The sequence below is a fragment of the Agelaius tricolor genome, unplaced genomic scaffold (assembly GCF_023055355.1).
Source record: "Agelaius tricolor isolate 1412-34295 unplaced genomic scaffold, bAgeTri1.0.p SCAF_2, whole genome shotgun sequence".
NCBI classification, from domain to species: domain Eukaryota; kingdom Metazoa; phylum Chordata; class Aves; order Passeriformes; family Icteridae; genus Agelaius; species Agelaius tricolor.
In genome coordinates this window covers 9,959,514-9,973,387 of record NW_027269262.1, presented here as the reverse complement: position 1 = coordinate 9,973,387, position 13,874 = coordinate 9,959,514, and the positions used below count along the sequence as shown (strand labels likewise).

At 42.7% G+C, this 13,874-nt stretch overlaps 1 protein-coding gene across 11 annotated transcripts in view; it reads left to right on the top strand.

The window, feature by feature from the left end:
* Window positions 1-13,874, top strand: part of RREB1 (ras responsive element binding protein 1) — a 122,431-nt gene that overhangs the window by 92,252 nt on the left and 16,305 nt on the right. For 10 of the 11 annotated variants that reach the window (XM_071452382.1, XM_071452426.1, XM_071452375.1 and 7 more), the window contains 2 exons: window positions 5,611-5,800; window positions 7,436-10,172. In XM_071452382.1, the coding sequence (XP_071308483.1) occupies window positions 5,611-5,800; window positions 7,436-10,172 (2,927 nt within the window). The remainder of the gene's footprint in view (window positions 1-5,610; window positions 5,801-7,435; window positions 10,173-13,874) is intronic. The other variant, XM_071452427.1, reaches the window with a different exon arrangement.

The window sequence follows — 13,874 nt, the reverse complement described above, 5'->3', positions numbered from 1 at the left end:
AAAAAAGTGCCTCTTTTGCCGAGGCTGTGAAGCAGCTTGCACTGAACATCTAGAGGGCTGTGTCCGTCCCCTTAGGCAAGGAGGGAAGGGGAGGGGAGCCTCTGCAGCTGGCAGGGAGTTGGCTCCTGGTGCTGCCTGCGGTTCCAGCACATCCCCACAGCGGTGGGCGAGGTCGAGATGGCAGAGCAGCCGGTCCTCCGGGGTCAGACACGCTGGGGAGCTGCGGGGGAGGGAGGCAGGAGCGGGCATTGCAGGACAGCAGGAGGACCCGGAGGGAAGCAGGAACGGGGCTCTCAGCACTGCTGCTTTTCCATCACTCATTAGTGATGGCTGTTGGATGTTATTTCCCAAGGCCCTGGGTGTGGAGGGCAGGAAAGGTTGTTTTTGGGTTTTTTTAATCCAAAAGGAGATGAGTATCTGGACCTGGGTGGGGTTGCACAGGAGCAGAAACCAGTTGGCTCTTTTTCATCTCTCTCACTGCCTTGTCCCTGAAGAAGTGAAAGAGAAGCAAAGGAATCATTTCCTGAAGGGGAATATGTCTGTAACCTGCTAGCTTTTCTTTCAGAGATGGTGAAAGCCCTTGTATTTAAAACCATCCCTTCTCCATCTCCCCGTCCTTGCCAGGCTGCAGGGGACATTGCCAGTGTGGAGGCTGGGAGCCTGCTCCCACTGCCGGTGTGGACATGAGTCATCAGCAGGGAATCACCCATCTTTCTCTGCTACCCAGTTGTGTTATTTTTAGGTCAGCATAGGAATTTCTTTGCTCATGAGAGCCACATTAATTCTGCAAATAACTTTAAGAGAGAAAGGAGAATAATAACAACAGAGATAGAAAAATACACGGTACTGACTGGGAATTTCAGTGGGAGGAGTTAGACAACTTCATAACTTAATTGTGTATTAATGACTTCTGTCTCAGGATATGTTTCATTCTTTTTGTTTGTTTTCCTTGCTTCTGTTTGTGGAAGTTGCTAAAGAGCACAGACAGGAAAGGAACAAAGTGGTACCAAGCTTTTTATTTTTGATAAGGCCTAGAAATTTAAGACTGTTTTTATTTGTTAACATCCACAATATGGGCAACTTTGTATTAGTGAGCTACATGGGTGAAAACTTCAGGTTTTAGTCTGTGTGGTTTCAGAAGTACAAGCAGAACAATGGTAAATGTCACTTGCTCACCAGCAGTCTCGGGTAATGCAGAGAGCATAGTGTTTTGTTTAATTTCTTGGTAACATAACAGTAAATACAAATATTTGGCATTTTCGTCTTGACTACTGAAATATAAAATCTAGAAGGATTTAGTGGTTGTCTGCCTTACTCTTAATCAAAATCAAGACTGATTAATTTTGCTAAAAATTTGGCTCTGTGTTTCCTTTCTAAAATGTCTTTCCATTTCTTAAAGAAGGACAGCTATTTCCTCTGCAGACAAATTGGAGTTGTCTCAAAGGAGAGTGTAATGCAAGGTAACAGGCACTGCTTATGTAAACTTTCCTTGCAGAGGTGCCACTTACGAAGTGTAGCAAATCCTGCCTTGCCCCCTTGAATAAACAAGTTTTGCAAAGCACTGACTATTTCTTAAAGCCTGTTAAAATGATTTTATATCCTAATTAGCATTACAGATTTCAAGAATATGAAATTATTTTAGAAGAAAGCTTTTTAATGGTGTGTTTTTACACAAAGATGCATACACTTGTGTGCATTAAGAAAATTTTAAAAAGAAAGAAAAGGTGCACTGGTGTAGTAATAATTAATCAGACCTGCCTGGTGTGATACATGGCCCAAACACCAGGGGCAGCCTGGTTGTTGCGTTGTTATATTTGGAGTTCTGTTTCCTTACCTGCTTGTTTTTTATACCTCTGCCAGTGAGCCAGAGCCTTAGTATTATATTTGCATGTTACAGATATGAGCAAGTCCAAAACATAAAGGCAATTGAGAATTAAAGTAATTTTAAAGGGGCCTTAGCTGCTAAAAACATTTTTTTCCTTTCTACCTAAAATTTAATCTCTATACTTGGAACTGAACAGCTTTTTTCTCCTTACTCTGTAATCATATTCATAGAAAAATTGAAGACTGTGGCCAAGGCTAGCAATCACACGATAACACAGCAGCTTTTATTAGATACATCTGGAAACTTACCTTGCAAGTAGAGTGCTTTAATTTCTGCACAGGTGTTGAGCCACTGCTTGGCCTGTGGTGCTGACAACCTCAGAACCTGTTCCCATCACTGTTCTCTGCAGCCATGCCATCCATGTTTGACTTGGAACTAACTGTACATGAGCAGACTTGGGAAATTTTAAGGAGAGGGAGGCCTCTCTGTTGGTTTTTTTTGTTTTGTTTTGTTTTGGTGGGGTTTTTTTGTATGTTTGGGGTTTTTTTTGTTGTAGTTTGGTTTGTTTGGTTTTGTTGGTTTTTTTTTTTTTTTTTTATGTTCATCTTGAGCAAACTATTACCATATGTTTCAGATGCTTTATTTGATGTGCTGGTCTTTTCAGACTTCCCACAATTACTAATTTTTTTTAAAGCAGTTTAAGCAAGATGAAAAAATGTTCATATCACCTAGGATTCCTTTCTCTTTTCCTTCTTAAACTGTGGATCTAGGTTTAAAAGTACTGTAGACAGTGACACTACTCAAAGATAGAAAATAGTACTGATGACAAAACAGAGAAATTAATAGTTCCACTTCCTTAAAAAAACCCTAATGCTTCCAGTTAATGCACTGTTAGGCATGGCAGCTTACTCCATTTTAAATTAACCTAAGACTTAGTCAGTGCAGTGATGCTTGCCTTAACTAGTTAGGTTTTGACACTTATTAGCTATAAGCTTTTCTTGGAGGTGCTAGGACTCCATACCTGGATCACAGAGGAAGGCAGGGCATCCACAGCTCCTTCCCATGTGGTTCTGTAAGCTGTGCCACCAGGGCAAGGTGCAGTGCATTTATATGCCCTGAAGAGCCTGCAGCTTGAGGTGACAGGCAGGATTTATGAGGATGTTTCTTTTTTCAGCCAGGTGCTTCTTTCTGACCTAATGAAAAAAGAGCTTAATCTTTGTCCCACATTCTTTTTTTGTTTGCTGCTTCTTCACTCACAGCAAGGAAAATAAAAGATAAGGAAGAAAGAGAAAAAAAACACGCTCAAAAAAAGGGAAAGCTTATATTCCTTTTATAAGATATATTACTTAGGTTTGGGGGAGGGGTGGTGGTTCCCTTTGCATGGAAAACACCATTTTTAACTTGCAAAATTTTACTGTCCTGAGGCTAGCAGTTGATACAGGTGTACTGTGAAGGACTTTCACATGGGTGTTTGCTCTGAAAGATTAACTCTCAAGTGCAGCTTTTGATGGGACACCCAAATAAAGTAGCGCTGAAAATCAGCGTGTTGCAAGAGGGAGGCGAGGAGGAGTGCAAGATGAATAAGGCGCACCTCCCTGCTCTGTGGGATGTGTGGCTGCTTGACAAGGATCACTGGCTCCTGCTCAGCCCAGATCCTGGGGGTACAGTGCCAGGTGTCAGTGCTCCCAGTAGCTCTGTGGTGCCATCACTGGTAGCTGCACCTGCCCTGTCACACACAAGGGGATACAGCTGCTGCACTGGGTTCCTGGGCCCAGGACAGGCCAGGCACATTGGGACCCCAGAGATGCTTCAGGACGCCCTGAGGTCAGGGTCTGTGTCCCTGCAATGCTTCCAGTGGTGCAGGAGAATTGTTTCCAAACCCTCCTTGTTTGTATATTGACATACCAGGAGGAACATGTCAGAAGCACTGCTTGTTTTCATGCAAGGTATTTTCATCACCTCTAAAAGCAATTAATTTCAGTAGCCTGCAAGTTCTTCAGGTGACTACTCATAATTTTTTAATGCTCTTTGGCCCCCAGTGGTTTTGGTGGTTGTGTTTTTGTCTTCACTGAAGATGAAAGCTTTGCATCACAGAATAGGTGCTGCCAAGTGAGCTGGTGGAGAGCCGTGGATACTGATGCTGAAGAAGTACTATGTGTTGGCCATCCCACCCCACCCCCCGAGATTGTTGTCACACTTGGCATACCTCTTTAAGTAAACATTTGCTTTGTAAATGGCATTGGTTTGGTATTTAATGGAATGCAGGAACTATGTCAGCAGTAATTATACAGGTAGGATGCAAGTGAATTGACAGGAGAGTTAAAACAGTTTAAACCTTCAGTGCATATTTATGTCCAAGCTTTCTGGGTACTGTGATAACAATGGCCATGTTATATACACTTCACACTTGCTTCTTTCACCACTCAGGGACTATGAGGCCAGTTGCTTTGTGGGTGACTTAGTTATCTTTTCGTTTTCAGAGAATAAAAAAATGGCTGTGGGAGTTTATGTAGTGATAAAATGCACAACAATGGGAGTTTGTTAGGGACAGGGCAGGGAGGGGGTGGTTTCAGGATTTTGTCAGAAGCCATTTCTAATTGCAGGATGTTTTTTTAATGACTAGGCACATGTCCTTTTCCTTGATGTAGAGAGCAAAGGCAGTATGGGGAAAACCAAGGCCACAGGCAGATGTGAAAAACTCCTAGTGCATATAACATTCTCAGTGACAAAATCTGACTGCCTCATACCCACTGGTGTTTTGCTTCTGGGAAACCCATGTTTTGGCTGGGAGCTGGACCTATAACCACAAGGAACTTGAGGTTGAGTGAAACTGTGTGTCACTTACTGAATGCAGACTGGACATGACCTGTCATGCTGCAGAGCTCACATACCAAATATTTAAAAGGCAATAGGCTTTGTTGACATGTTGACCAAATGTTGCTGCATAGCCCTTCCTGCCTGCAGCATAGCTTTGATTGTTTAATGCAGTGTTTTATGTGAGAAGCCCTTGTTTAGCTGAATTTGGGATTTGAGAACTTAAGAAAAACAAGAAATCACAGCAATAAAGTGTGGGTAGGAAAAGACAGTACTTCTGCATTTTTCTTCAGGGCAAACTGGCTGTGAAGGGGGTCCAAAAGTGTCAGAAGTGTTGAACTTGTTTCAGGTCTTCCTCCTCTGAACGTTTCTCCCATTCAAGGAGCACTAGTTTTCCTTTTCAAACAGTCTATTTCTCATAACAGCTTTAAAAAATACCAGTGAAAGTTTTAAGGAAAAGCAATGTGATGATGACTGACACACAGATATTAGAGTAGATGCAGCAGTAAGTTTTAAGTAGTGGATATGAAAGGTGCTGCTTTTACATTTGCTTTCTATTTAGGTCAGATTTAGCCTCTCCTTGTCACTGATTTTTTTAAAATGTTGTTTATTTTAACAGGATTTTTCAGTAAAAATAAAATGGTGTAAGGCCATTGAAATATTTTTTGTTGGACAATGTAAATATTTTCAGAATGTGTTATCTCAGCTGCCATTCTCTGGTCTGCCCATGTGAGATTGTCAGTTCTCGCATTCTTTAAACTTCCAGTGGACTTACTAGCCAGAAACTGGTAGAAAGTGACTGTGACCAAAATGGCCTTTTGTGGTGATACACTGTGGCTTTATTTTGCATTTAACAAGTTCTTGGTATCATGGGGTGAGAGGAAAGAGGATGTCCCAGTGCAAGAAGAATGCTAGTTCTTAAGCTTGCAGCAGTCAGTAGGTAATTTCTGTTTCATTCCTCTCCTTTCCAGGTGTGACATCTGTTGTATCACCTTTCGTACTCATCGGGGCCTACTGCGCCACAATGCAGTTATCCACAAGCAGCTTCCCAGAGATCCCATGGGAAAGCCTTTCATTCAGAACAACCCTTCAATTCCAGCAGGCTTCCACGACTTGGGATTCACGGACTTCTCCTGTAGGAAGTTCCCCCGCATTTCTCAGGTACTCTCTGTTCTCGGTAGATTTAGGTGCCAGCTGCTACAGTGCTTATCTGATGAGGTCATTGAAAGATTCATCCTGCATGTAGAATATTTTATGGAAGGTACATCACCACTGTTCATGTAGGCTTTAAACACTTCATGCCTCTCCCTTTTCTTTTTTCATCTAAAGAATATTGACACTGGGTAATGTGCCAGTAACATTACAGTTATCCACTGTAATGGCTTTTTCACCCTTACAGTGGATAGCTACCAGTGTGAAGATGTATAAAAAATTCTGAAGGAAAACTTTGATCATATTAGATCCTTACCCGTTTGAGCATACCCAAAAAATCCTACATCTGAAATCAACAGGGAGTACACATGGTAAGGAAGACATTATTTATTTTAGTTTACTCTGACAAGGATGTAGTTGGGATATGAAAGTTTTTAATACAAAAAACTTTGAGCAGTCGCCTTACTAACTAAAGAGTGACATCTTCAGTGATTCCTTCACAAAACACTCCACAATGTTGGTCATGTAAAGTTTGAAGGACAGTGGATGGGGAAAGTCAGGGAGGTAGTCTGTAAATATTTTTCTGAGAGCCATAAACATTTCTGTTGGATGATATGATTCCTCCTGCGGTCAAATCTTGCCTATCCTAGTTTGGGTCTGGATGAAGCTGCATTATCTATTAGAAAATCAACAGCACAATCCACCAGGACCATGCTTAGTTTCTGCACTTTTCTTACTCTTCCGGGGTTAAAATATTGATTTCCAACTCTTCTGACTGCAAAGTGGTAGACTTGAAATTTGCTGCTGGACCAGGGGAGCATGTAGGTCTTTCTGTCAGTCTGTTACAGTTTTTGTATAAAACTTAAAATATCAAAAGAAAGAACTTTTTAAACAAAATTTATTTCTTTTGTAATTAATGACAGACATTTAAAGTTATTAAGGGATTTGAATGTTGGTATTTTCCTTTTGTAATAATTTTGCTTGCACTGTGAGAGAAGTTTTATAAAGTATTTAAAGTCTGTAAAGATCTTGCCAGCCCTCTACTAGTATTTTTCTTGGGAGAATAAATGTAATCAGACTTCCCTAACCAAAAACCACTCTGCTTTAAGCTCTGAGTTTCATTGATCTGCTTTTGGGGGATTTTATTTTGATTGGTTTACATTGGTTTAGCTTCTTGGATGCCTTTTTTTTTTTCTTTTTTTTTTCTTTTTTTTTTCTTTTTTTTTTCTTTTTTCTTTTCTTTTCTTTGCTCCTGGTTTCTTTGTAGTAGAGCTAAATGAGATAGTCTACTGCCTGGTTCCTTGCTGTATAGTATGCTGAGGCTCCTGTCCTGTCAATGACACAAGAGAAGTTTCTAATAGGGAAATTTAGGATGGAAAAGAATTTGAGAGCCTGAATAGCCTTCTGAAGGAGGTTACTTTTGTAGAAGGGAACTTGTGGAGAATCAGCTCCTAATTCAGATACACCCCTTAGGAGACTAAAGGCTGTGAAGTGGGAATATCTTCATGCCGGGTAGGGGAGGGCTGCTCTAAACCTCTTAACTTAGTCAGTGGAAGAGAGAGTGAACTGTTTGTGTTTTGCAGCAGCTTGTGATGCCTTTGCAGTTTGAGATTCCTACTCTAAATATTTTTGCATGTCTTGCAGGTCTGGTGTGAAACAAATTTGCGAAGGTGCATCAGTGACTTCCATCGATTCATTTGCGAGATGTGTAACAAGGCATTCCCCATGCTTTCGGCACTCAAACTGCACACAGAAACTCACGTGGTGGATCAGGGAAAAGACAAGCACAAGCCACAGTCCACAACCCCACCCGGTGAGAGCCCAGACCAGAAAGTCTTCATGGCATCCTTGGGCCTACAGTACACCAAAGACATCAAGCCTGTCAAGCAGGAGGACAATACACAAGACGAGGTCCAAGAAATGCGGCTCAGAGCTCTGAAGAGTAACCTACCTCAGGAACCTGGCAGCACCAGTCTGCTCAGCCTCTCTCCTCTGGAAGCTGCCTCCATGGGAGGGTCATTTTCAGTCCTTCCCCCTACAAAAGAAAACATAAAGCTTCTCTCGCTGCAGCCTTTCCAGAAGGGTTTTATTATCCAGCCTGACAGCAGTATTGTGGTGAAACCCATCTCCAATGAGTCTGCCATTGAGCTGGCAGATATTCAGCAGATCTTGAAGATGGCTTCTTCTGCTCCTCCTCAAATCAGTCTTCCTCCACTTTCTAAGGCACCTTCTGTCCCCGTGCAGTCTATTTTCAAGCATATGCCACCACTGAAGCCAAAGCCTTTGGTAACACCCCGAACAGTTGTCGCAACCTCTACACCTCCTCCTCTTATCAGTGCCCAGCAAGCCTCCCCTGGCTGCATCAGCCCAAGCCTCCCACCTCCCCCTCTGAGGCTGATCAAGAACTCAGTGGAATCTCCCTCTAATTCTCATCTACCCCAGCCAGGAGCCAAATCAAGTCCTTCCTCACAGTTGCTCCTCCAACCCAAAGTAGAGCCATTAACTCAGCACGAAATGAAGACACAGCTGGAGCAGGACAGCATCATTGAAGCTCTCCTGCCTCTAAGTATGGAAGCCAAGATCAAACAAGAAGTCACAGAAGGAGAACTCAAAGCCATCATTGCAGGGGCAGCAAACAAGAAGACCCCAACCATGAGGAAAGTTTTGTACCCCTGCCGTTTCTGTGACCAGGTGTTTGCCTTCTCTGGTGTCCTGAGAGCTCACATCCGTTCTCACTTAGGTATTTCCCCATATCAGTGCAACATCTGTGACTACATCGCGGCTGACAAGGCAGCGCTGATCCGGCACCTGCGGACGCACAGCGGCGAGCGGCCTTACATCTGTAAAATCTGCCACTACCCCTTCACAGTGAAAGCCAATTGTGAGAGGCACCTGCGAAAGAAGCACCTCAAAACAACCAGGAAAGATATCGAGAAGAACATTGAATATGTCACCAGCAATGCTGCAGAGATGGTGGATGCCTTCTGCTCACCAGACACGGTGTGCAAGCTGTGTGGAGAGGACCTGAAGCACTACCGGGCCCTCCGCATTCACATGAGGACGCACAGCGGCTGCCAGAAGAAGAAGCCATTCGAGTGCAAGGAGTGTGGCACGGCCTTTTCGGCCAAGAGGAATTGCATTCACCACATCCTCAAGCAGCACTTGCATGTGCAGGAAAAGGAGATCGAGAATTACATCTTAATGGTGGACTGCAGTGCCCAGGAAAGCCAGACAGACCCTTCTTTATTGGAGGACAGCACTTACATGGACCACAAGCCCATGACGCCTTTCCTGGAGCCACAGAACGGCTTCTTGCTGGGAACATCATCTCACGTTTCCATCAAACGTGAACCTGTGGGCAACTTCCCCATGGATTTTGATGAGCCATTGGATTTCTCTCAGAAGAGCAAAAGCCTGAGTGCTGTGCAGGTGAAGCAGGAGAACCTGTTTGGTTCATCTCTGTCCCTTTATGACTGTTCCATGGAGCCTATTGACCTGTCCATCCCCAAAATCCTGAAGAAGGATAAAGATGATGTCCCCTGCGAAGCCAGGAATCAAGAGCTGGCTGCCTCTGGGAACAGTGATAAAGCCTATAACTGTCTCCAGTGTCCTTTGGTTTTTGGTGCCAATGGGAACTCAGAAACAAACCGGGGTGTCAGACATCCCCAGCCACTGAAAGGTTCGTTGCATTTGACTGTCCCGATCATTTCCCCAGCTCTCCCTGGCAATGCTGCCTTGCTGAGACCCCTGAGGCCTAAACCACCACCACCTCTCTTGCCAAAGCCTTCAGTAACTAAAGAGCTGCCACCATTGGCTTCCATTGCACAGATCATTTCATCTGTGTCTTCTGCTCCCACTTTGCTGAAAACGGAGGCTGCAGACGCCAGTCCCAAGGCAGTGAGCAGCTCCGCTGGGTGTGACAAATCAGGGAATGCCAAAGCTAAAGTGACAATCGTGAGCACCATTCAGAAAGACTCCAGCCTGCCCAGTGACCTGTCTCAGGCTTGTGATCCAGAGCAGTCTCCCGTTGCTGATGCTGGGTTGACTAAGAAAAGAGGTAGAAAGAAAGGAACAAAAAATAAGCCCAAACTTATCAGTAGTGTGGATCTGGAGTCAAGTGGGGAATTTGCTAGCATAGAGAAGATGCTGGCTACCACAGACACTAACAAATTTAGCCCATTTCTGCAGTCCACTGACAATTTCAAGGAAGAAAGTGGCAGAAATGGAACAAGTGAGGATGAGAAGGAAACTGCCAAGGATAAGCTGCTGAGAGGGAAGAGGAACACTTACTCAGACTGCCTGCAAAATATCCCCTGTCCTTACTGTCCTCAAGTCTTTCCATGGGCGAGTGCCCTGCAGCGGCACATGCTCAGTCACACAGGTAAGAGTGCTCTGTGCTCACAGTAGGTTGTAGCTCCTGAGGTTGTTCCCCATGGAAGGGCCTCTCTGTGGAGGAATCTTCCTTTCTCTGATGTCTGAATTGTATTTTCCTTTATTATTTTGCTAATCCCTAGCTGATGCTGTTGCACAGTGGTGGTGGTAGATTTTTCAGAAATGGAATAATCTCCGTGTCTTTGAGTATCAGAGGGTAAATAAAACCATTAATAAGCATTTGATTTCAGTGGCATAATTTAGTGTAGCTGGAAAGAGGCTCAGGTTTCAGTTGTTTTGTTATTATTTTCTTGTCTTGAAGGGGAGTATGTTGAGTATTTAATTGTGCCTTACGTGGTTTATTTTTCTGCTTCTGATGGCTGTTTGTTGGCATCAGTAATGATAAAAAAGATCTCTAAAAATGAGAGACAATAGGTGTAGAACTGTGGCAGGAAAATAAAATAATATAGTGCTTAGCATTTTTTTTTTCCTTGTGGTGGCTTTTATTTAACAGATCAAAGGAAGATGTGAGAAACTGCTCATCCTGAGCATTACATAATAGCCTGCCTCTAGGAAAAGTTTCTCCTCAGAGATAGACAACTAAAGGTGGGCACATGCCCTAAGGTGTGGAGATGTGTATGGAATCTCTAGCATTGTGCTGCTGTGTAAGTAACCTCAGACCTGGTGTAAACAAAAGGAGGAATTGGGTAGGGAGATTTATTCTAGGTCTGGGGTTATTTTTTGTTCTTCACTATAAAGGAAATACTGCATTGAATGCTGTGCTGATTTGAAGTTCCCTCATTCTTCCACCCACACTGCAATAAAGTAATTAGTAGATTCTCATCCTGCTCTGGAGGGAGAGGGCAAAGCTCTACTTGCTGTTGTGCCCTTCAAAGTCAGTCACAGTTGTTGATACTATTTACTTCATTATGCATCTCAGCTCCTGGCATAAAGAATAAAAATTAGGGATGTTTATAAGAAACATAGAGGATTTGAGTATGGCCTTATAAAAGTTAGCACTTTTTTTGCTGCTTTTTTTTTTAAGAAAATGAGGTTTCCTGAAATGACTGTGGTAAAGAGGGAAACCTGAAGAGGTAAAAGAGGTTAGCTAAGGGGTTTAAAGGGAATCTGAGCTGTGGAGCAGTCCCTATTACAGTTTGCTTTGGGTGACACAAGGACATTACTTGAAAGATATCAGTGCAACAGTGAGGCTATTGTTTTCTGGTCCACAGAGACCAAATTATTTCATCTTATTAAGCATACAGTTTACTTTGTGGTGAAGGAGAACGCTTTACTCATATCTCAATTGTTTTCCAACACCCTGGTCTCCAAAAAAAATACATAGTTACTGAAGAACTGTCCATGAGACAGAAGACAATGGAGAGGCTTTTCCCAGACTAAGAGGTTTGACCTGCTTATTGATGGCAGACTTCCAAGGTAGCAGCACTGGTGTAAACCCTTAATGAAGACAGGAAAATTCACTCAGCCATGAATTATACTGGTAAAACTTGTCTCCCTTACGACCACCAGGCTTGGAAGGGGGCACTGTCCTTTTAGAAAGCCTGTGCTGCAATCCCCACGAGGAGAGCAAGCAACTGTGGCCATAACAGGACTAAATCCTCACCACAGATACAGAATTTTGGTGATACTACAGCAGTGGCAGTAATCCACATTCCAGCAGTGATCTGGACTATCTGGCACTGATAATACTGAGCTCTTTTCTAATCATCATCTTGGTGTTGAGAGAGACTTATTGCTGGAGGACCACCCCACACCAAGTTTTGGCTGGCCTTGGGGCATCTGCCTTCAGATGGCATGAGTGTTTTCCTTCTAAACTGGTAGTTTCCAGCAGCTCCCCTGTGGCAGCAGTGTCCATGGGGCCTGCTGGAGGGGAGGGGCAAAGCTAAGCTGGGAAGGTGGAGGAAATTTTGGCCAGGGAGGTGGTGCCAAAGCAGGCCTCAGGATTGCATTCAGGTGGAGCAAGCCCTGTGTTTTTGTGGTGGGTGTCAGGTGTTGGTGGCATGCAGGGAGTTTGGCAGCTCTGTGATAGATGCAGCAGTTTGTTGGCTTTATTTCTAGATGGGCAAACTGGTTTTCTTGTGGAGAAATTGACAGTGTTGTAGTACTGCACAGTGTTCCTATCCCCACGTATTGCACAGGCAGATAACTTGTGACTTGTCAGATAGCTCTGTTTTTTAAAATTAGTTAAGAAAAAAATCTATTAGCTAATCTTTGTAAAGAGAAAAAGAGAACTTTATTATTGTCTGTGTTTGATGGCTGCTCCCTGACCTGGGTAGAGAAAGGATGAACAAGCTAACCTGAATGGAATAGATGAAATTCCCAGTGATCTGCTTCCAAACTGCATATGTTGGATATGTGATCCATAGGCAATCACAGCAGGCAAGCTGACTGTTTAACACTGCTACAAAAAAAAACCCTAACCCCAAAGCAGTTGTTTGATCTAAAAAGCAGGACCTAGCTCTTCTGTGTCAGTTTGGAGAAAAGTTGTTATGGAGGTAATTCATGTAAGTGGTCTAAGTTAGGATGAGGAAAAGGTGTATCATTCTGAGCATTTAAGTGCAATCTGTATATTATGAGTTTTGAACTGCTGTATCCATACAGATGTAAGAAGGTTTTTGCAAGTCTGTCATTCATGTTCAATAAAATTTCAACACAGAGGCCACCTTCCATGTGGTGTCAAGATCCTATTTCTCCTTTGTGAAAGTACAAAAATGCACATGCTACCAGTGACCCACATCCCTCATGCAACCAGAGGTGTCTCTCAGGGAAGCTTTTGTCCTGCTGAACCTTGCCTCAACACAACTGTGTGTTTGGTGGGTTTTTTTTTTTTTTTTAATTCATAAACATTTCCATGAAGAAGCATACACCTTCCTCAGTGGCTTTTTATTTTAATGGTGAGCTCACAAGTGGGACACTGGGAATTTGGCATAGCTTGGTTTTATACAGTGCCTAATGCAGTAGCTGTGTTTTGTTTGAACATGCTCGAGCACTTGGTTTTAATACTTTCTTTCTTTTGATGTCTTTAATGTATAATTTACTTTCCTATGTTCGACACAGTTTGCTGCTTTTTTTTTTTTTTTAATTCTCAGAATTGTGACTAAGATGTGCCCTGCAGGTGATGCAGTTGGTTTTGCTCCTTTTTATAGGATGCAGATCAGACTAGGTACGGTATAAAATTACAGTAATGGTTGTTTTTAACCACCAGTTTGTTATAGATAACCTAATCTGTTTGCAAAGAATCACTTGAGAATATTTTCTGAGGGTTACTGGCAGGTCTTATTGGCCCAAGATTAAATTTTGTAAAAAGCGAGATTTAATGGCAGAGGGGGTTTTTTGATTTTGTTTTGTTTTGCTGCAACAACAGGAACAAACCATACAAAGAAATATCTATAAACAAAATAAAGGAATAAATAAATAGAAAACTCTTACATCTAGCCCATGAACTTCAGTGTTTCCTATTGATTGGAGGTCACAAGTCACCAAAAAAAAAGGACTTTGAGGCAGTTTTAGTCTTTGCTTTTATGATTTAAATCAAAGTAAAATTGTAAACATCTTTATTTTGCAACATTTGTAATTACCATGGTGAATAACATGTTTCTGCTAGCAGTGGCAGGAGATACCTTGAGGACTGATCTTACATGCTTTGATTATTCAGGTGACCCTTTATACTGAAAAAGACATTCTTCAAAGA